Source organism: Taudactylus pleione, unplaced genomic scaffold (genome assembly GCF_031769625.1).
Source record: "Taudactylus pleione unplaced genomic scaffold, aTauple2 ptg000815l, whole genome shotgun sequence".
Taxonomy (NCBI): domain Eukaryota; kingdom Metazoa; phylum Chordata; class Amphibia; order Anura; family Myobatrachidae; genus Taudactylus; species Taudactylus pleione.
This window is the reverse complement of record NW_028285217.1, coordinates 709,055-733,382: the sequence shown is the minus strand read 5'-3', so window position 1 is coordinate 733,382 and position 24,328 is coordinate 709,055. Positions and strand designations below refer to the sequence as shown.

General features: G+C 43.0%; 1 protein-coding gene across 1 annotated transcript in view; it reads right to left on the bottom strand.

The window, feature by feature from the left end:
- Positions 1–24,328, bottom strand: part of ARHGEF4 (Rho guanine nucleotide exchange factor 4) — a 72,400-nt gene that overhangs the window by 23,845 nt on the left and 24,227 nt on the right. The window contains exons 3-6 of the mRNA XM_088458204.1: positions 7,344–7,523; positions 3,917–4,108; positions 3,398–3,577; positions 1,669–1,901 (exon numbers count right to left, since the gene is read on the bottom strand). Coding sequence (XP_088314330.1) covers positions 1,669–1,901; positions 3,398–3,577; positions 3,917–4,108; positions 7,344–7,523 — 785 coding nt within the window. The remainder of the gene's footprint in view (positions 1–1,668; positions 1,902–3,397; positions 3,578–3,916; positions 4,109–7,343; positions 7,524–24,328) is intronic.

Here is a 24,328-nt window from a genome sequence, read left to right as displayed (position 1 = left end):
GTAGAGTAAAGGTAAATTGCAGTAAGTGTGATTTGTCTCTTATCCCAAGCATTGAAGATAAGAGACCCATAGCGAGAATTATGGCTAGTTCTCTGGTCAGAGCGAGCATGCTATTGCCTACATGGGAAATGGATATTCAGTTAATTAAGACAATACGGAATTTAGGGCCTGATTCAGCACGGAATGCAAGATTGCACACGCACGTAACCGGCCATTGCGAAATTATGCAAATGAATGCGATCACAGCACTATACCAAGACGCCCACCACTGTATAAAGCCGCCCACTTCCCATTGCTTACATCCGCAATACCTTTGCAAGTCTGTGAAAACATCGGTAACATCGGACCCATTTGTACAGTTGCGGTTGAGCTGACCTCACTCACAAAATACTAAACTTCCTGTTGGTATCTAGAGCTCAGGCTGCGTATGCCATCACAGGGGCTTAATTATGCACGTCCCTGTAACGGTGTTCAAATGCACAGGCACGCCTGAGTTTCTCTGACCACCCCCCAATCACCACCCACAAACAGTACTGCCTGTCAATCACACTGTTATGGCTCTGCGTAGCCACTGCGATTGCAGTCCTGATTGCAGCAGAGCGTTCGCGCATGCGCATTGCGTCTCTCATGCATGCGCAGTGCGTAACAATCGCCCAACTGTGTACGCAATCGCATCTGCGATCCTTGCTGAATCAGGCCCCTAACCTGAAGCTTTTACAGTTTATTTTGACATCTAATTTATTTACGTGTAAAATTTCTGAATAATGTATGGCCTCCCTTTTACAGATATACATAATAGGGCCAAGTACGGGTTATCCTAAAGTGTATATATCTTTGTTTAGGTACACAGACCTCACGCCTCCATCAATTAGACAACTAGATTACACTTTAAAGTATCCACTCTCTCCCTGAACTGACTGGCATTCCTTTACTGTACTTAATAAGCTATGTAGCAGTGCTGTGTACAGTGACAATAAAAGGCAGCTCTCAGTGATCATGTATGGGCGCACAATGGGCCTGATTCACTACCGATCGCAACTGCGATTACGCACGCAATCAGGCAATTGTTGCTTTCTGCGCATGCGTCGCAGTGCGCGAACTAGCTATTGCAATCAGTGAGTACGCAGACCCATCGCAGAGTGATTGACAGGAAGTGCCGTTTGTGGGTGGTGACGGGGGTTGGCCGGGGAAATGCAGGCGTGCCGTTGCAGGGGCGTGGATATATTCCACTGCGATGCCATACGCAGTCTGAGGTCTCATAGGGTGCGTTGTTGTTAGCAATTTCTGAGTAAGGTCAGGGCTTGTGCAAGTGTGCGTGAGGCGATTGTATCGATGGTTTTGCTAAACATTGTTATGCTGCAATGGATAAGCATTTAATAGCAGTTGAACTACGTGCGTAATCGCTATTGCATACGCAGTTGCGTACGGTAGTGAATCAGCCCCAATATTATTACCAAGCAGTAGCAATTATTTCGCTTTTACTTATTTCTGGCTTTCACAATTTTCTAGATAACATATTTCCAGATAAGAGCTTACTGTACGTGTCTGCATATATCTCTGAAACACACACAATGACCTCAACGTCAAAAAGAAAGCAACTATAAGCAAATTCTTTTCCATAACTGGTACAGCCCCTTTATGTGCACATTTTCTGCCCTTTGATCATACCTGTGCTGGGGATTGGTGTATTTCAAAAGCTCAGCTAGTTGTAGAGGATATTTGCAGATTTTCTGTACCGGAGTCAGTAGGAAACCATCCAGAGAGATGTCTATCATCTTCTGTACCAGGCGGCAGGTCTCAAAGAAGTAGCCATACTTTTTCACCTTGCAGAGTTTGGAAAGCTCCATGCAGGCGCTCGGGTGGTTGTTGCAGTACTCTGAGTAGATCTGGAAGTCTTTTTGCTAATGAAGAAGAAAGAAAATAGGGTAATGAGTCAAACACAAAAAAGAAGAAATAGTAACTAATTATACTTTGTATATGTGCCAGTCCTCAGCCATTATTTACAATGTGCTGAGGTTATAAGGGAATGACGGAAATACTATTTATTAAATATAATCGGGTACTTTTATGAAAACTGGTGCAGAAAATAAAGGTGTTCTTTGCCCATAGTAATCAGTGTTGTATCTGCATGGAGTTTGTATGTTTTCCCCAAATCCATGTGAGTTTCCTGCAGGTACACCAGATTCCTCCTATGGCCCTATGTGTGCCTGAAATATGGGAATCACAGTGTGGGGGAGATTCAGTTAGGTTCAATGCCAACATAAGTCGTACTTAAGGTTGCCCTTAAATTGCGTATTTTAATAGGCACCTCTATGGGGCTGCAACATTAAAAACACAATTTAGGGGAGAATTCAGGGTAAAATCACTGCGATTTAGGATGACTTTGCCAACGTACCAACTCCGTTTTAATGGCACATCGTCGAAATCTCCCGAAATTCAATCCTAATTGAGCTGACCCCTATATGCTCCACTGGGAAAGGGACTAAAAGCAACCAATAAAACTGTCATGTTTCTAATGTTGGTTCTAACAGGGCCGTAACTAGGGTAGTGTGACCAGTGCCATGTCACAGGGCACCGCAGGGCAAGGGGTGCTGTTTGGGCCTGTCAATTTTCCTGTTTATTAGCATTCTCACTTGTAGCTTCCTCTTCTTTTATCCCCAGCATCTCCTGGCCTCCCCTATCTCTTCCCTGGCCCTTCCCCATGAGGCCATGGCCCTTTTTCAGGTGCTCTTATGTCAAGCTAAAATCTGATTGGTTATCTCATTTTCCCTCTGTAACAGATCACATACAGGTCTATATTTAATTTGACAGTTTCATGCAAATTTTCCAATAGCACAATTCAAGTGAACCTGTGCAAACTAGAAATGTGCGAGTCCGGTACTCCGAGAACCGAGAACAACTGAATTTAGGGGTTCCAAGTCGAACCGAGTCTGAGTTCGGAATCACTTTGGGGTACAGAGTCCCGGTCCGGATCTTCCTGCGGTTCGGAACTCAAAATGACGGCATTTTAGCTGTTTTTTTTATTTTTCATTTAAAAAAAAAATACAGATTCAAAACTACAACACCAAAATAAATCTGGATCCGTACCAAAAACACGGTAATCAGCGCACATATCTAGTGTAAACCTTCAAACATTTAACTTTACTAGTGTAAGAGAGACAAACACTGCGTTTTATGTGATGGAGAACATTGTGATGGATTTTACTTGTAGTGGTGCATTGAATTTTAATAAAGCTGCAATACAACAAAGACTTACATATAGTAATATTACTTATATGCAAATATCACCTTCAGTGTGTGTGGTGGTCTGAGATGAGACATACACCATATTGGAAGCTGAGAGAATTGGTGAAGGATAAAAGCTAATAATGTTCCCATTTCACTGTGTAGAACTCACATATTGCAGAAAGCAGGAGCCGATCTCACTCAGGTGCGGAGCATCTTTGTTGATTCTCTTTTCGAGGGTTTTCAAGAATTTCTTCTGAAATTTGTAGATGTCCTCAATGTTGCCAAATATCGTCCACAGCTGGTCCTCGGTGAACATGTCTGCTCGCTTACGGCACTGCTTGATGTAACCCTTTGTATAAGACCAGCCAATAAAAAAATAAGACAAATGAAAACAAATCTTTCATGAACAGTATATAACACTTGCTTGTCCTCCAACACCTGCCATCTGCAAATGTAGACACAGAACAGTCAACCAACTGGAGATGGCAAGAGCTGTAGGACAGGTAAGTACCGTACACACTGCACATGGACAACACATTGTCTGAAACATTATTACCAGTTACAAATAATTCTCAAAATCCATTTTGTTTTACTTTGTCAGTTTGTCCAGCAGTAATAGAAGATATTAATATATAATTGGATATGTTTGCCATTGGTTCTTCCTGAGGAAAAAAACAGCGGTATTTACCTCACATATATCCTTCAAATGCTTGATGTAATCCTTTTCTGTGTTCAAGATCTCATTTATCACGTTGGTCCTCATTTGGTCCTTGTTGGTTTGACCAAAGCCGTGGCACCTAAACACATTCCGGGCATCCCGATCTTTGTCTCCAGGTCTACAGGTGTAGTCTTCTATTGGTTCATCCTGGTTCACGCGAAGCTGTAGCAATACAAGAGATTGGTAGTACAGTATTGTCCTTTAAACTGCAGGGCAGAAAGTAATTCGCTATACATTCCAGCTTTTCAGTTCTATATTACTAATAATTACAGTTACACCAAACCATTATTATTAGTACTCAGCCTTTACAATAGTATTTATTGACTATGAAAGTATGCAACATATAAAGTCAGTGACATTATGGTCACTAGATGGCGCTTTACACCAGTGTTTGTTCTGTTGCTTACACCATAGACATGCGTGTCTGCAGACCGGTAATACACACTGGCTCCTATCTGGCTGTTTAAACAAAACTACAAATACACCACAGAAAAATGCTTCAAATGAAAATAACCCATGGCTAATACTAATGGTGACCTTAGCCACATTCCAGAGATTATGGATAACATATGTTCATAAGCCTAAAGGAGCATATATAAAATTCTTGCTTGAATACAGATATGGCATTCACACATTCCAATTTTCCAGACTATTTCTTCATTCCCATTGGTGTTGAAGTTACTAAAACTCCTTTCTAAGACAGAATTTAAACAGAGCAAACTGTACAACTAAAGAATCTCAGAGCCAATCATTTATTATCTGTAAACATGCCAATGCTACCCTTAACAGATTTAGGGCCCTTTATCAAAGTGCGGACCTAACTTTAATATTCTTCACTTAATGTCTGGTCAACTGCACACAGAAATGATTCCACTGTGTTTGGATGGGGAAACACTTCAAGTGTGGACTAGTCAAAGATGATGTAGTAAATTGAGCAATTCAGCCAGTTTATCATTTGGATAGCTAATTATAAGGTGCCTACTCTGCACCACGACTGTTCAATCTCTTAGATAACAGGTTCTCAAACTCAGTCCTCAGGACCCCAAACAGGTCTTGTTTTCCAGGTCTCCTCACAGAATTGAAAGTGAAATAATTAGCTCCACCTGTGGATCTTTTAAAATGTGTCAGTGAGTAATGACTACACCTGTGCACCTGCTGGGTGACCTAGAAAACATGCACTGTGTGGGGTCCTGAGGACCGAATTTGAGAACCACTGTCTTAGATTAATTAAGCACCTACAGTCCTTCATCAAGTGGCTCCTCTTTCTTCTCAACAGCGGCCACAATCTCAGCCAAAGCACACTAACCAAACAGGCTGCCTTCAAAAACTCAATGTAACAACACTGGCAAAAGTCTTGTTCCTCAAATATACTGTTTTCCAACGAAATGCAAAGAACACTGCCACACAAATATATTCCAAAATGTCATCTCCACTCGGCTTCTAACCCCAAGAGCTTGCATCCTACCCCAAGGGCAATAAGATATAATATGATAAGCAAACGTGGATATGTATGTATATGTAATGCTTCTCACTCTCCACTGATATCATCCTTATTCATCAGGCGTTATTCCACCAATTCCATAAGAAAGGAAGTAATAAAATGAATAAAGTGTACAGCGAGCTTATTGATGTAAGTAACTCTCTCTGTATAGACTTATATAACTCAAGACATCTTATTCACAATTGAAGGCATATCCCTATTGTTGTACACTTTAATTTTTTACTTCCTAGGTGATTATATTTCTATAATTTATATATTCACCGCTACACCCATCTATTTTTTTTTTATAATGTATATATATATCTTTTTGGGCAGACTAGCTATTTATATCTTGAGTCTGGATACCCTTATTTTTAAAATATTTACAATAAGGGTTATATTCTATGATATACAATCATCTTTACTTTACCATTTATCTATTTATCTCTGGAACTTTGATTCCAGATTAATGAGTGCCCCATGCAAGGAATTTCTATTATTTGGACTCTTTTGCCAAATGTTTTTTCTTTAACAATATGGATGGACCTCCAAGCTTTTAGTAAGGCCTGCCTACACTCGCCTCACAAGATTCCTTTTCCCACACAACCCTTTCCCACATAACCTTGTGGGCACTCTTCAGTCATAATGCTGCATTTCTTATAGTCGCACTCTGCAATCCAGTCTGACTGAGAGTCCCACATTCCATTTCTTGCGTCTTTCAGATTGTTTAAATGTTTTTTGTACCGTCTCACGCTACAATATCCTGGGAAATATTGTATATGTAAAATATTCTGTAATGTAATATTTGTTATACATGTATAAACTTCATACAGTATGCGCTTCCATTATCAACTACAGTGTACCGCATGGCTCAATCCTAGACCCCTTGCTCTAATTTGCATATATTTATCTTCCCTTGGAAATCTAGTAGGTACCATTAGATTTCACAATCACATGACACCCAAATCCCTCTCAGGATCTCTCACCAAGGGGGATATTTACTAAAGTGAGTTTTTAGAAGTGGAGATGTTGCCCATAGCAACCAATCAGATTCTTGCTATTATCTTCTAGAAGGTGCTAGTTAAATGTTAAGTAGAATCTGATTGGTTGCTATGGGCAACATCTCCACTTCTAAACACTATCAATTTAATAAATGTGTTTACCAGCATTACTAAATGCCTTTCCTTTGTTTCTGTATCCAAGATGTTTCCAAATCCCTTTACGTCTAAGAAACATTTCCAGCATACACAGGTTTCTCACACAGGACACAATAACTGCAATCCATGCACTCATTATATCCACATTGACTATTATAAATTCCTTCCTACTGGTCTTTCCATGAATAGACTTTCACCCCTACAATCTAATATGAATGCAGTGACTAAAGTTCTTCTACTGCGACTCTGTCCTGCCAACACCTACACTGGTTGCCTGTATTTACGGAATATAAATACTTTTACTATCATATAAGGAAGGCCAGTACAAAAAACGCACCTATGTACATGTCTTTCATTGTCTCGAAAATATATGCCAACTCCACTCCCATCACCCTACCCAAATTCTGTGCTTCTTACCAACCCAGTTATCAGCTCCCATTTAAAAGCTTATCAAACTCCCACACCCTCTTCCATCTGTTATTCTACCCAGGTACCAGCCATCTGCACAGTTCACTCCAAGCTTACATTTCTTCTTCTATAAGCTACTGCCTCCCAACCACCATCACTGTGTGACTGGATCATGTGTCTGGACCTTAATGCAGTATGTGGCATTTATACCAACTTCTATTTCCTATAGATTGTAAGCTTGTGGGCAAGGTCCTCTTACCGCTTTGTCTTGTTCTGCTACTGTGTTTGTTAGTACTGCAGACTATACAGGCGCTGTGTAAATGTAAAAAAATTAAAGAGATTTAATACTCACTCGTACAAAGCTTGCAGGGAACCACCCCTCATTGTCTAGGATCCTCCCCCACCACCACTCCTTATTGGTGGCATCCATTACTTCAATAACACTCCCGGCCTTGAAGCCCAGTTCCTGGTCATCCATAGTGACATGGTCCCATAGAGCTTCTGCATACACCACACTTCCATCACTTATCAGCTGTGGAGAAACACAAAGGATTTCACTGACTGTGTCTATTGATCCAAAGTAACAGACAACAAGTATTACATACAGTATATCGATGCTTTAAGGATATTTTTGTAACTGTTTCTCTATATTATTATTATCATTTATTTATATGGCGCCACAAGTGTTCCGCAGCGCCTTACATAATACATAATCAAATAAGTAACCATTGACTTACAATACAATACAATACAGGACATGGATAAACATTGCTATATTAGCGATCTTTACGCCCGCATAAGCAGCCAAGTGTTAGTTGCCCTAGTGGTGAGTAAGAGATAAATTAAATTATAAATTAAATTACATCTATATGTTTACTAACTTAAAATGGATGTATGTTGTGATCTATTGCATAGTTGGCAGCATTTTTAAATAGTTAAAAAGGGCCCTTGAGAAAATGTGTCAGAGAATGTTGTGTGTACAGCACCTGCACCCCATCGTGATACATTTACTGACCTTGCAATTGTTTCAAACTGTCATTCAAATAGAGTTTTGTGCTGGAACTGTCTATTTCGAAGAGGTGCAAGTTCAAGCATTTTGTTTCGACACTCCTCAGAATGCCATTCACTGTACCATTCACAGTATGCCATTCACCGTGCCATTCACAGTATGCCATTCACCGTGCCATTCACAGTATGCCATTCACTGTGCCATTCACATTGTTATTCGCTGTACCATTCACAGTATGCTATTCACTGTGCCATTCACAGTATGCTATTCACTGTGCCATTCACAGTATGCCATTCACATTATGTTATTCACTGTACCATTCACAGTATGCCATTCACTGTGCCATTCACAGTATGCTATTCACTGTGCCATTCACAGTATGCTATTCACTGCGCCATTCACATATTTTCCGGATGCACTGTATGTCACACATGGTGCCTTATGGCAAACAGAGCAATAAACCTCTCTGATGCACAACATCATCATCAGGGTCAGATGAAGATTTGTGTGGGCCCCAGAGATAGCATAAATATATTTAATTGAGAAATACTTAAGTTATACAGTATATAAAAGCACAGTAAGATGTAATGGTCAGCTGGGCAGTAAGGAGCAGTACTACTACAGGAGCAGATGGTACAGCTGCACGGTGACCTGCTCTTCATCTCCTTCTTGAGCCAATTGCTCTGGAACCCTTCAAACTGTATCTAACTCCACTGTATCTAAACTCCACTCCTTAAAAACATGAACCAAAATGGAGCAACTGGTCTTGAATCATTCTGGAACCAGATTTATTCTGGTGTTTTCATGACTTAACCCATGTTTTCTAGTGGTGTAACTAGAAACTTGTGGACCCCACAGAGTCCTAAAGTTTTAGGATCACACCCTTACTTTCCGATTCACCCACCCTTATCAGTTCCGGGGAAAAGAAGCCTTCTGAGCAAAATTTTATTTTGGAGCCCTAGGGGTATATTTACTAAGAATCGCGTTGGTCCGAGATGCCATTCACGGGTTTCTTTGGCCATTTTTTAAAATACGGAGATTTACTAAAGGCAAACACGGGTGTAAAATCATGATTCTCTCTGTAAAACACGTGTGAAAACACAAATAGAAATTTCACTATCAGCCAAACTCGCAAGTACTTTCCATAGACAGGAATACAACACGGGCATTTACCAAGAATCGTCATTGCAAACACGGGTGTAAATTAAGCACATTCGGTCCAAAATAGAAGTTAATGCGACAAAAGGGGGGTGGGTATACGTGCGTTCCTAAAAAGGGGAGAGAATGTGGTCGTAGGTGTAGGATGTGTAATGGAAGGGTCTGTGGGTGGGGGGGGTAAGGGGGAAGTATGGAGAGGATGTGGTGTTGTGTAGGTGGGTGGATAGAATGAAAACTGACAATAGATATTGGATCCAAACCTATTTATTGGGTAGACACAATGCTCCCTAGGTGGTTCCGTATGCTGACATCCAGTGAATGGTATTTATAGTCTCGGTACGCCCCATGGTTGGGGGGGTGGGTAGACCCTTTTAGGGGGCTCCTTTGGCATGCGGTCCTCACTCCTGCACGTCCCCCTGCTGGACCTTTGGTCGACAGACTTATGGCAACCGGGGTATGGTGTAGGCTGTGAACCAGGGTGTCTACGAGGACTCCTTGATAAAGGCACAAAAGCCGAAACGCGTTGGAGACTCTATCACAGTTGCACCAGTACTCCCACCAGCTGCACTGCTACACTTGTCCCTCCCCAGGACACGATGCCGTTCCCATGGGAGCGTGGGATCACCTGAAGCACGCGGACCTCCGCATCACCCCACCACCATCCAGTGGCTGTAACCATTTACCCTCGTGGCCGCCCGTCCACCTGATTACCCTGCGGGACCGCGGAGGCCAGGAACATCACCAAGCTTGGCATCAGGACATTTACAACTGCTACCTACTGTGGACCCCTCCCCACCTACCGGTAGATAAGTCCACCATTAACCAGAGCGGGACGCCACCATCTCAATAGACACCCTGGTTCACAGCCTACACCATACCCCGGTTGCCATAAGTCTGTCGACCAAAGGTCCAGCAGGGGCAAGTGCAGGAGTGAGGACCGCACGCCAAAGGAGCCCCCTAAAAGGGTCTACCCACCCCCCAACCGTGGGCCGTACCGAGACTATTAATACCATTCACTGGATATCAGCATACGGAACCACCTAGGGAGCATTGTGTCTACCCAATAAATAGGTTTGGATCCAATATCTATTGTCAGTTTTCATTCTATCCACCCACCTACGCAACACCACATCTTCTCCATACTTTCCCCTTAACAGACCCCTCCATCACACATCCTACACCTACGACCACATTCTCTCCCCTTTTTAGGAGCACACGTATACCCACCCCCCTTTTGTCATATTTACTTAGCAAGAAGTGGTACTCTTGCATACGTTGCAGCACCTACCCGACCCCCCTTTTTTTCCCCAGCATATAGGTCCTACTTCATCACCACTATTGGAAGAGCGGCCCACCTCTTTCCAGCTTACAAAATAGAAGTTAAAACTAGACGCCCTCCTGAGAACATATGCAGATTAGTGTGATCCATGCATGATTCTGACTGTAGTAAAGGAAATACATGTTTAATATTTTAAAACAAAAAGGTGTGGGGTCCCCCCTCCCAAGCATAACCAGCACCAGGCTTTTTAAACCGGTCCCAGTGCAGGAGATACGAGGAAAAACAGCGTGGGGGTCCCCCGTATTTAAATGAACCAGCACTAGGCTCCTGAGCCGGTCGTGGTTGAGGAAATACGGGGAAAATTATGTGTAGGGTTTCCCTGTATTTCCATCAACCAGCACTGGGTTCTAACTAACGGGTGTAATGCCACAGCTAGGGCACATGCTTCATCCGGTCACCTGGCCAAAGGGAGGTGGGGACCCCAGGCCAGGGCTGAAGCCCGGGGCTATCCCCTGCATTCCTGGCTGGTGGAATTGGTATTTATCAGTGTAAAGAACAGATTTAAAGTAATATTGTCTTTTACAGATGGACTACAAGTCCCAGCAAGCCTCCTCTGAATGCCGGTACTTGTGGAACGACAAGTACGAGCATGCGGGACATTAAGGGCCCAGAGGTGCCTCTAGTCCTCCTGTAAAATAATTATTAAATAAAGCCATGACACACACATATTATACATGCACTCACTCATTCACTCACTCACACTACATATCTTGTCCCTTGTGCCGGTCTTTCCCCTTGTCCAGTAGAATTCCTTATCATGGCTACACAATAAAAAACATACACACCCACCACTTGGTTCAGGTCCTCCTCGGTCCATGTAGGCATCCAGGGTTTTGATAAAAAAAAATCTAAATCGTGGAGCGTTGGAAGACACAGCCACCACTGGTCCCACCACGCCCAGGAAATAAGGCCAATATGCCCCCATTTCCTGGGTCGCTGACCATCATCGCCCCTTCCCCGCACCCAAACGGGCACTGGGGGTACTTCAAGCGATCTTGGAGACACTGACATATTTTATGTTTTTTACTTTTTAATTTTGTGAAGTAACTTAGTATCTTTCATCTACTGTACTTTCTATTAGCCCCAGGACAAAGACAAAAGACAAAATATTGTGGTTCAGATCATTTCACTACTATTATGAATAGATAATAGTACATTTTAGTAACAGTGGTGTCCCAACTGAGGGGCTGCATTTGGAGAAAGGGGCAAGAGGATGTGGTTATCCAAGGGTGGACAGCCCAAAATAAGCAATGCCTATTTTATATAGAATTAGAATGAAGACAAATATATATTATTTAAAAGTTGCAAAAAGCCCTTAAATTAAATAAATGATGAAGGTCTAGCTTTTAAGCAGATACACAGTAAAACTTTAAAAAATAGCCTGCAGCCTTTCTTGCCATATACATAAAATGGTTTAGAGTTGATCTTCTGCTAGATCCTCTTTTAACAGAGCTGGGTTAGTCCACAGTGCACCAGAATCTGAATTCAGGGCCTGATTCAGCACCGGAAGCAATGCAGAGATTTATGCAGATCAAGCGATTATTTGCCACTGCGCATGAGTGTAATTCGCAATGCGCACGCATCACAATTGCTTTGCGATCACATACGCACAGAAGATCCATTCACAAAGCGAGTGTCATGCGGTCAACGTTTGGTGGAAGTAACGGGGGGGGGTGGTTAGGTAAATGCAGGCATGTCTTACAGTGTGAATGCCGTTTCATGGGCGTGCATAAATGAGCCATTGAGAGCACATTTGCAGCATGAGAGCTCTCTGCGTGCAAGGAGAGCTGCAGTGTTTGCGGCTGGGCAGACTTGCCTTAAACGCTGCGTGACCGGCTGATGTGCGGCGATGGTACCGATGTTTATGCAGGAGTGCGACACTGGACGGATATGAGAAGGCAGCAGTGGGCGTCTTTATGCCGGCGGTGCTTTGGCAGGCATTAGCATATTTTCACAGCTGCGTTCTGTGCAAAATTGCAGCTGTGATCGCTGTCCTCTGCTGCATCAGACCCTCACTGCAAGCACCAGTTCATTTCTTTCTTATATCCTCCTAACTAGGGGCCTGATTCAGACCCGGTCGCAAGTGCTGTGCGCTCGCAACCGGGTCGATGGTAGGCCAGCCGGCTCCGTCATGCGCATTTGCGAGACCCGGATAGCGACGGGCACTCCGTCGCTCCGGGTCTCGTACCAGAGGGGGCGTGCTGTCGATGTTGAGTGACAGCACGCCCCCTTTGGTGGGCGGGCCGGGGGCGTGGCTGCCCATGGGAACGCCTACCGTCTGGGGCCGGCCCCACTGACATCACAAGAGATGTCAGTGGGAGAGCTTTCGGCCGAAATCTCTCTGGGGCTTGCGGCAACGAGACCCTACCACAAGGGTTTCGTCGCAAGCCCGATGGTCACGATGGTCTTGACCATCGCGACCATCATCATGGCCACTCGCTATAGCTGTGGGTGGTCACCCACAGCTATGCGAGCGGCCAGGAGGCCGTTCTGTAAAAAAAAAATGCTGGGCCCTGATTTAGAGCGAGCGCTCTGTCAGAGCGTCCGGCTCTGAATCGGGCCCTAGAGCTGCTCGAACTGCCTGCATACGAGGGGGGGGCAAATACGAACAGTGGCAGATTATCAAGGGGTGTGTTTGGCTAACGTGTTTTCTATGATTCCACTGTAAAAAAAATATTTTCAATCTGGCAAGTTTGTATGTGCACCACCACTCCCAGCAGAAATATAGATGCATATAAAACAAGTCAGAGAGAATGTTCAAAAGTGACACTATTAACATAAAACAGATATACAGTAGTAAAATAATTAAGAAAACTGCACATTGCCAACCTGTACTGGGCCAGGGTATATGTTGTGTTTCAGCAAATCCAGACCTTTGTGAAGACATCTTTACACATTTAGGAGACAATGCAATTATGCACCTTACAACCACCAAGATTGCAGATTTTTACTCACTACCCACAGAGGTGCACAGTAAGTGTTGGGCTACTGTAATTCTGAGTGATGTGCACTGCATACACATTGTGACTGCACATCGCTTGGAATTGAATTGTCCCCTTACAGATTGTACTGTCACAAATCATAGTCCCCACATTTGAATTTACTTTGAAAGAACACTTCGCAGCTGGACAGATGCATGAAAAAATGTGTGATAAGTCATGGTCAACACTGGGCCATAATTTAACCACAATTAAAATGACTAAGAGGGGTATTCAATATGAAACGTTAACTTCACTGTCGAAGTTAACATTTCATATTGGAGTTTTTACCTGCGTTAAAGTATCGGGCGCGCTCCCGCTTATCCCTGTATTCAATAAAAAATTAACGAAAACGGGAAACTCCGAAGTTGGATTTGCGTAAAGTTACGAATTTTTTCCTTTAAAAAATTGTAAGACCCCCTAAAGTTGTAAAAACATGGGGGAACACTATGGGTACCCCCGTTTTAGCCTTGGGGATTTAAATAGCCGCAGCAGGTGTTTTTTTCCCGACATTGAAGAAGTGATGCAGAAGAGCACTTAGGTTATTTTTTTCGTTATTTAAGTGGTCCCATCAAATTTGGGGTACATGAAAATGGGTACTAGCATATTTTTAAGTCCCTAAAGTAAATTTTAAAAAATTCTGCATTTGTGCACCTGCCGCTATAAATCTATTCTTCAAAATACCTGCCGCATACTTGCAGAATAGCCCTGAACCTATTTCCCTATTGTTATACAATTTTTTCCCAATTTTTTATTTTTTTTTTCACCCCAATTTTTAAATTAATTTTTTGGGGTGTCCCTATTTTTTTTTAAACTTTTTTTGACACAGTTCTTTTTTAAATGTCATTCCCAGGGGTGCAGGCTATTTTTTTTAAGCCTGCACCCCTAAACCCCAATTCTGCACTTTTTTTCGACACCTATTCAATGGTGAAAAGTTATCCCCGTTTTTTATCAAAGACTTTTCAAAACTGCGATAAGTCTTTGAAATTGAATACGGTGTAAAAGTAAAACATGCAATAATGACGTCATACCTCCGATATTAACGCAAAAACAATGTTTTCGCTCCCATATTGAATACCCCTGTTACTATCATAGTTACCACATTTAGGTTAAGTGGGATACCGTCTTGATGTACCCTGGAGAACTACAAGTCCCATTATGTCATGATTATCAAATTTGATAGTAGTTCACTTTTTTTGCATTTTAAATACTCTTTTTCCATAAATATATACTTCTAGAGCAGGAGTTACCAACCACGATCCTCAAGGCACACCAACAGTTCAGGTTTTAAGGATAGCCATACTTGAGCACAAGTGTCTTAATTACTACTGCAGTTATTTTGATTTGACCATCTGTGTTCAAGCATGGATATCACTAAAACCAGGACTGTTAGTGTGCCTTGAGGACCGAGGTTGGGAAACACTGTTCTAGAGCGTAGAGAATAAAAATATACGGTGAAAATGGCATGTAAGATGCAGAACAAATGGAATTGTATTGTTCACAGTTCCTCCACATAAATCTACACTGACAGCTACAATTAGCAGTTATTATTCTGCTATTTATTATTATTTATTTTTATGGCGCCACAAGGGTTCAGCAGCACCTTACAAATGAGCAAAACGAGAAAACCGTGATTTATAGTACAAAACAATACACTGACAAGGAAATGGTTTATAAATGGGATTGTGGTCACAAACCCGAGAATGCCGGCCAGGGATTATTGAAAGGCGTTGAAATACCGACGCCCATCATAATCCAGACGCCGGAATCTAGAACGACGCGGGACCGAACGAGGTAAGTACGGTCCGCACATCCTCATAGCCGCGGGGTGGAGGGTTAGGTTTAGGGCACCCTGGAGGATTTAGGGTTAGGCACCCCCCCAGGAGGGTTAGGCTAGGGTAAGGTTAGGGTCACGCACCCCCCCCTCCCGGGAGGGTTAGGGTGCGGGGAGGGTTAGGTTTAGGCACCCCAGGTGGGCGGTTAAGGTTAGGCAATAAGGGGGGAGGTTAGGGGGGGAAAGGGGAGAGGTAGGTAGTTTACTCATCTCTGCCGACGACAGGATTTCAACCACAAGGCTCTTGTCCGGCGGTCATTCATACCGATCCCTTTATACACAATGCTGCATCACCAATCATAATACTCAAATAAGGAGCAGGGCAGCAGCAACCAAGGGGTGGGTGGTGTTGAGTATATGATAATATAAGTAAGGGAAGTTGAAACATATGAGGGGAGAGGACCCTGCTCGTGAGAGCTTACATTATAAAGGGGAGGGGCAGACAGGCGGTAGGCAGTGAGAAAGGAGCATGGAGCAGTGGGTTAGGATAAATTTGATGAAGTGGGTCTTTAGACCCTGTTTGAAGTTTTGTAGATAGGTGAAGTATCTGATAGGGAGAGAATTCCAGAGGTAGTGAGCAACAATCTTGGAGGAAGTAATCAGTTGGCAGGAGAGAGACGGGGTGCATTTGTGGAGCGAAGTGGGCGGACGGCAGTGTGAAGGGAGATAAGGTCAGAGATGTAAATGGGAGAGGTTTTGGGGTAAAGGTTTTGTAAGTGAGTGTGAGAAGGGGAAGGGGAGCCAGTGTAGGGCTTGTAGGAGTGGGGAGGCAGATGTAGTACATTTGGAGAAGAAGATGAACTGGGCAGCAGCATTGAGGACAGATTGGAGTGGAGAGAGGTGGGAGTCAGGGAGGTCAGATTAGAGGACGTTACAGTAGTCCAATCTGGAGATGACCAATGAATGGATGAGCGTCTTAGTTGCCTCCAGGGTAAGAAACGGTCTGATTCTAGAAAGATGGAAATGGCAGGACTGCAAAAGGCACTGAATGTGTGGTTTGAAGGAGAGGGAGGAGTCAAGGATAAGTCCAAGACAGCGCAATTGGGGGCTAGAGGAAATGGTTGTGCTCTCAATAGATAATGAGGTTATGCTGGAGGTTGGGAAGATGATCAGCTCAATCTTAGACATGTTAAGTTTAAGAACGCACTGGGACAGCCAGGAAAACATAGCAGAGAGACAGTTGGAGATGTGAGGAGAGTGGGGGAGGAGAGGTAGATCTGAGTCTCATCGATATAGAAATGAGATTGGAGGAAGTATATAAGGAGAATAGGAGAGGCTCCAGAACAGAACCTCGAGGGACACCTACCGTTAGTGGAAGTAGTAGTCATGAGAGGTTAATGGAGAAAGAGCGGTCAGAGAGCAAAGAGGACAACTAGGAAAGGGTAGTATAATGCAGGCCAAGGGAGTAAAGTATTTGCAGGAGAAGAAGGTGGTCCACAGTGTGAAAAGCAGCAGAGAGATCAAGAAGAATGAGCAGAGAGTAGTGGCCCTTGGATTTGGTAGCAAGGAGGTCATTGCTGACTTTTGTGAGGGCAGTTTCAGTGGAGTGGAGAGGACGGAAGTCAGACTAAAATTGGTCAAGAAGGGAGTGGGAGGAAAGAAAGGCAGTTGTAGACAATACACTCAAGGAGTTTTAAGACCAAAGGGAGGAGAGAGACAGGGCGGTAGTTGGAGCGAGTGTTAGGATCAAGGGTGGGTTTTTTAAGAATGGGGGAGACAAAGGCATGCTTGAATGCAGACTGGACAGGGCCTGATGTGAGGGAGAGATTCAAGAGATGGGATTAGGCAACAAGAGAGAGTTAGTGGAGGAGGTGGAAGGAAATAGGGTCAAGAGGGGAGGTGAAGGGGGGGGGACGGATGAGGGCCATTACCTCATCTACAGATACAAGAGAGAAACATGTCAGAGATGGTAAGATAGATAGGGAGGGATAGTCTGGGAAAGGAGGGGGTGGAGTGCTGAGGGTCTGGTGGTACGAGATGTCCTGACATATGGAGTAAATTTTAGATGTGAAGTGGGTGGCAAAGTCAAGGGCAGAGGGTGAGGAGGTTGGGTCAGAGGAGGGAGTTGAAAGTGGAAAAGAGACAACAGGGGTTTGAGGACTAGGAGAAAATACAACGGTTTAGAGAGGGAGAGGGAGGTATTGTAGATTCAGAGCATAAATTTGAAATGGAGGAAGTCTGCATAGGAGCGCCATTTCCTGCACTGTCACTCGGCAGTTCGTGAGCACTTTTGCAGGTATCTGGTGCATTCGAAGTGTATATAGAGTGATATTTAATGTATTAAGTGTTCCCCCGAACACTTAGATTGTAAGCTTGTTGGGCAGGACCATTGTTATCTTCCATTTTATTGTATTCTTTTTTATTATTTATTAATCATCAAAACTCCACCTTCTGTTAGCTCTCCTCATTCCACCCGTACACCACCTCTAGCCGCACAAAAATACTAGAATGCCTTTATTATTGGTGGCTGATGAAGGTGCTGCCTTATAACAGTCACATGCACTTTCCCCACCATCAGCTTCAATTAACATAGCATTATCTTATGTATTAAGGGGCTGATGTAGTACGCCCGTTAGTGTAGTGTATCTTCTGTGATTTCACACATGTGGCTATGCAAAGCTGTACACAATTTGGACGCACCAACCTTTATGACTGACGGGGTGGAACTAGTAAAGGGTGGTAAGAGGCATTCTAACCTAGGCAAAGATCAGAGAGGGAGGGTTTTCTGATCTGCAAGTTAGGAGGCGTATCTTTTGCACCTGTTATAGGGAGAGGTATATCAAACCTCGGAGATAGATAAAGTGGAGAGAGATAAAGTACCATTTTACAAGCTATTTTTGAAAGATGACAATTTGGGAGCTGATTGATTGGTACTTTATCTCTCTGCACTATATGTCTCTCCAAGATCTGATAAATCCCGGCTGATGGAGGTGACTTGTCTGTAAATAGTGGCATTTGCTGCCTATGTAAAATAGAGATGAGCGGCTCGGTTTTGGCTCAGATCTTCCCACCAAGTTCAGATCTCAGAATGAGGCAGAACATCATCTTTCACAGACATCTGTGCCGACATGTCCGAGAAAGATGATGTCTTGCCTCATTCTGAGATCTGAACTTGGCGGGAAGAACCGAGCCAAAGCGAGCGCCTCATCTCTAATATAAAGGCGAATGCAACTCATAAGTATCTTTTGTGCAGAAGTAAACACTTTTTTTGCAAGAATATGTCTTATGAGTCATTCATTTCCATTTTTCTTCCAACTCTGCATCAGCCCCCAACTGTTCTCCACTGGTTTTAGATTGTAAGCTCATTTGGTTAGGGCCATCTTTAGCTTGTTTCATGTTTTTATGTCATTGTATATAACTTACTAATTACGATCTGGGGCACCGAGAGAGGTTGGCGTGATTACCCAGGCTCAGGTCACTGTAGGGGCCCAGGATTGCAGGGAGGCATAGCCACACAAATGCTATGCTGTGGCCAAGTCCCCATTATGCTGTGGCTATGCGTCCCAGAGGGCAACATATACAGTTAAGACGTCTAAAATCACTTTTCCACCAAAATCCCGGGTCCAGCCCGAAACACTGAACATGGGTTTCAAGCCGTGTCACAGTGGCTTGAACACTGTTTACACCGCAGGTTGGACCCAGAATATTGCACGGGGCTTACCTTTGCCGGCGCTTGGAGATTAAATAATCTCCAAGCACCAGGAAATGCGGCTCTCCCTAGGCTGTAAACGGGACCCGGGTCTGTCTTACCTGCGTAAAACCCTGCTCGAGACCCGGGAAGAAATGCCGGGTCAGTCGAGCCAGGATATTTTCCTAGGAGCCTTTTCCACTGAGCCGCGACCCTGGTTGACACGGCAATAACCCAGGTTTCTACGGCGATGGAAAAGGGGTATAAGCGACAAGGGGATGTACTGTAGTCACGCTCCTTCATGTGGCTACTCCCCCAGCATTCAGGCACCCCAGGAGTCTCAGCATTCCTGATTATGATCCCCTCAATGTTCAGTCCTGTGTAATATCTTGGGCTTTATTTATTAAAGAGAATAATAGTAATAAAACAGGGAATTACCAGGAAAAAACATTTTTAAAAAATCCTCTGAATCCTGGGAAAATTAGGGCATCAACTCTGATCTGTTTCGGAATTAGACTTAATTAGGCCTCATCACAACAGACGTTTGATCTGAATGGTTGCTAGTGCATTTAATAGCATGTTAGAGATCGCTGTAGGCTTCCCCATTTCCCCATGTGTTTACATGTGGTAAGTGCAAAGAATAGTACAATTAGCGTCTTAAAATGCGCATCTAAAATGCATGTAAAACGCCAGTAGTTATGAGCCCTCATACTGGGACAAAGTATAGGAAAAAAAATGATCTAAAAATCTTTTTTTTTTCAAAATATTCCGACGTGAAAACTGTGGCATTTTGATGCATAAAAAAACAAAAAATACATAAATTATTTGTGTCTAGAAAAGAGATTTATTTTTTGAAAGTGCATACTGAGATTGTAGCCATTTATTTTAGGAAACACAGATAAAGGATGAAAAGCAACACAAAACACACAGTTTGGCGCCAGAAAACAAAAGTATTAGGTACTAGGCAAAACATTTGGCTTCCACATTGTCTACATATTTGTAACACATCAGAAAATAATATTAAGTTATAGTGCTCACTGGGGACTCCGTGTGATACACACAGCCCCAATTTCGAAGGCAATTTTGGCATTAAAATGATGCTAGAAGAAACATTTTTTTTTTATAGTGGATACAGAATATGAGAGGAAAATTTGTATGTATGAAACAAGACTTCATTTCTGTTTACCTGCAGGGGGTAGAGCGAGGGGAGTAATACTGACGTTTCCAAAACCAAATTGCAAAAAAAAAAAATGGGAGCCAAGCATCCTTATATGTGATAAAATGCCTCCTCTAGCATCAATCTAAGAACAAATCTACTGGTATGTGCCTTGCCACAAAGAGCAACCAAATGCTTGGTTTGTTTCCTCTGAGACCCGGATCATCACTGCTATGTAACAAACACTGCAAACATATTTTATTCAGTAACAGAAAAAGCGGACATAAGGCTTTTTGGCTGTAATCCAATGCTGGATTTCTTGTATTCACACGATATTCTCCTGACTGAATTTTTCTCATTCCGTGTGTGTGTGTATGTGTGTGTGTATGTGTATAGTATGTGTGTGTGTGAGTGTGTGTATGTGTATAGTATGTGTGTGTGTGTGGGTATGTGTGTGTGTATGTGTATAGTATATGTGTGTGTGTGTGTGTGTGTGTAAATATGGATGTGTGTGTATGTGTATAGTATGTGTGTGTGTGAGTGTGTGTATGTGTATAGTATGTGTGTGTGTGTGTGTGGGTATGTGTGTGTGTATAGTATGTGTGTGTGTGTGTGTGTGTGTGTGTGTGTGTGTGTGTGTGTGTGTGTGTGTGTGTGTGTGTGTGTGTAAATATGGATGTGTGTGGTGCCTAATACATTATACAGGAGTAAATGAAAATAATATGCAGGTATTTTTCATAAATGGCAGCCAAGGGGCACTGCATGAAACCTAGAGATGCTGATTGCAGAAGAAGGAATCGATGATGTATTTGTGTATCTCTGAGGCAAGTGTCGCCATGCATTACACAGAAAACAATATTTCACAGTTATAATGCAAGAACAGAAAGAGGATGAGTGATTATCACAGCTCTCCTTAAGCAGATGTTCCTTTCCTCCATACACATTTAGTACCTGAAGAGAATCTATGGCTGACACTCCATTACACACCAGCACAATGTCCAGATTAGCAAGGCAAATATCTGTGGAAAATTGGTTGCATGTAGCTGATTTTTCTTTCAAATGTACCAGTACGTAAATGTTTAAAATTAATAATAAAAAAAATAAAGAAAAGGGGCAGCAGCCCCAGCAGTTATGTAATGAAGTCCCTCCGTCCTGTGAACTGTAAGTCTTCAAGGCACAAGTGTTGGCTGCGATTATTTGGGACCAGACACATCATCAAGGTGACCAGGAGAGGAGACCCCGGAGCCAGACAATGGCAAGCTGACCTGCTGATACAAAGCCGAGTCACAGAAAGACAGTCCCGGAGAAGCCCCCCTGGGCTGACTCAGGAAAACGCCAGCAGAAACATGAGCACAACGTTAATAAAGATGAGGAAGAGTAGAATCACAAAGACTACGACGCGTTGGGTTTCAGGGTTCATGTTACAGCGAAGGATGGCATGAAGTGTGCTCCATTTTTGCCTGGCTCGATCAGACCCTCTTGCCATATCTTGCTGTACGCTGAGAAAGCAGAACAGCTCCCAATGGCTCCTAGCCACAAACAATAGGACTGTTCTGCAGCTGTCGGGAGCAAGGATCTATCTGCTGTGCATAGTGTTCACAGAGGCACCGTGCATGTAGCACAATGATTACCTTCCTGCAGGATTCAGGAAATAATCCCAGGTCTTCCCATCCCCTCTAGTCTATAGAGAGGGGACTCTGAAATCCTGTTTAATGGATACAGCATAGATGTTTTCCAGTCTTAGCAGGGTGATGGAGGTATTTCATTCCCTGTACCAGAAAATCCTTGCATTCTGTAACAGCAGTTGGTGAGTTATTGGCTTTCTCCCTAGCCAATCCGCTCTTTGCAGACTATGGTATCTAGGAAACACGCAGTCTTAAAAGGGGAAAAGGAAGAAAGGTGGACACTGACTTATTTAAAAAGCCTCAGAAATTGCTCTGACAAATGTCTGCTTCTATTTAAGCTACAGGATTTCTGAATAAAGTTAGCATGAATGGTGTACGCCGGGATCAGAAGTCAGGCTTCATAGGGCTTTGGAAAAATGTAGTGAGAGAAAGGGATTCATTTGTGTCAGTCTCTCAGGCAGAATTTGCTGCACACTAAAGTCAAAGCCCTTCTGCAAAGCTGTTACTGGAACAGCAAAGCCCTATAATAATTGTATCAATTACAGTTAATGTGGGCAAAATAAATTGATTTACAGGGGTAAATTCATTAACATTTGTGTTGGTCCCGATTTGTCCCGTTTTTCAAATCGGCTTGGATCGATCAAAAACGGACGTTTTTTACACTTTTAAAATCGGGAATTTACCATGGTCCCGGTTTTGACTAGATCGATTTGATTGATGGTGTATTTGGTCGAACCTATCCGATTTGAAGTCCCGATTAAAGCGTCTGAATTTGTCTCCCGAACAAGCAGCCTGCACATATCAGTGAAATATGTGCAGACTGTTTTTTTTTTTTTCTTTTAGGGTTAAATTTGTCAAGAAAAAACCTGACGTGGGGTCCCCCCCGAAACAGGCTGACCGGGGCTGGACTTGCCAGCCTGTCCTGGTACCTAAAATTCCAGGGAACAAAACATGTAGGGGGAGGGGGCCTCACGTCATTTTTATTTTTAACCCTTAGAACACACTTGCCATTCAGAAACACACACAAATCACACTGATTTGTGTATATTCGATGGCAACTCGCAGCTCAGGAGGTGGTGCATTTAAAACTTCTATTGAGTCCCCGATTTGAGTGTAAAATGGGCGACTTTAGCAAAATGAATAATGGTAAATTCCCGATTTGTATTTAAAAAAAGTGAAAAGTACTTCCGATTTGAACCGATGGTGATATCATTTCTATTGTTCAAAACGGCCGAATTTGCGGCATTAAACCACCTGATTTCAAGCTGAAAAAATTAAGAAATCACCCGACTTTAATGATAGTAAATTCCCGATTTGCAAAAATGTGATATTATCACCCGAAAATGCAAATCGGGACCAACACAAATGTTAATAAATTTACCCTACAGAGTCTGCTGAAGCCAGCGTTTTTCAGTGTAGGGCTCGCAAAATAATGAGGCCCCGTGAGGCGGGTCAGATGGGATTAACCAAGCGCAGGTTTATTACCTGTTTTTATTACAAAGTTTGTATCTTTATAATGAAGAAATAAAATCCTGTATTTTGTTGATCACTTGTTATGTTCTGATGTAACATAGAAATTTCATTTATGTCAGTAGACTAAATACTGTTTAAGTAGTGCAGCTATGTGCCGATTTCTCTCATGAAAAATAGAGCATTGAGAAGGCTTAATGGACAGATTATAAATGAAGCTAAGTGAGCTTCAATGACCTGGTGCGAGTTAATGGAAGAGAGACAGCCAGCACTACTACCAATCACAATGGAGACTCTCCTATAACCTAGTGATTGTTGTGCTCTGGTCCCCAGTTATGGCAGTGGCTCTCTGCTTTGGGTACGCAAAATTCCCTTGTGGCTGCACACAGTGCCATTGGGCATGATGTAGAATGAGCACTATGCCAGTTAGCATAGCCTACAGTACCTTGCAGGAAATAAGCTATGACCAAAAATTTGAACGCACACACCTGTGCATATGCAGGTTGGCATGACTCTGACACTTATACCTGGAGAAGCGGGATGGAGGAGACACATGATGGGGAGGGAAGGAACACTGTAACTTAGGAAGAGTACTATACTGTACGTGTGTGTTTGCACAATAGCAAACACATACAGACATGGACACAGATGCATATTCGCCGGAGAAAGCTGCGTTATTTGCAGGTGGTCAAAGGCAGGTGCAAATAGCTGATGATCATGACGGGTTGCCAGGACTTGTGATTGGCTGTTTGGAAGGTGATTGTGCTTAAACATATCATTTAGTTTCCTTTTTCTCCTATGTAAGACAGGGAGCTGTTTCTGATCTATTAGAGAAGAACTGGAAGTTGTAGTTTGCAAACGAACAAAATTACTATAATAAACATGGGTGTAAGTGTATGCGACACATGCCTGGCATAAATCCTGCCCAGAGCTTACTGCTACCAACCTGCATGTACCTTGCTATAGTTGCAGCTTTGCATATACAAACAATTGCAGCTTGTTTAGTCAAAACAAATTGTGTTTGAGACCCAACTGTGACCAACTCCGCATCAGTCCTTTTGTCCACGCTGGAGAAATGCTGATAGATAATAGAGTAGATTTTATTCTATATAACTACGTGGCATTGATGTAATATACTTA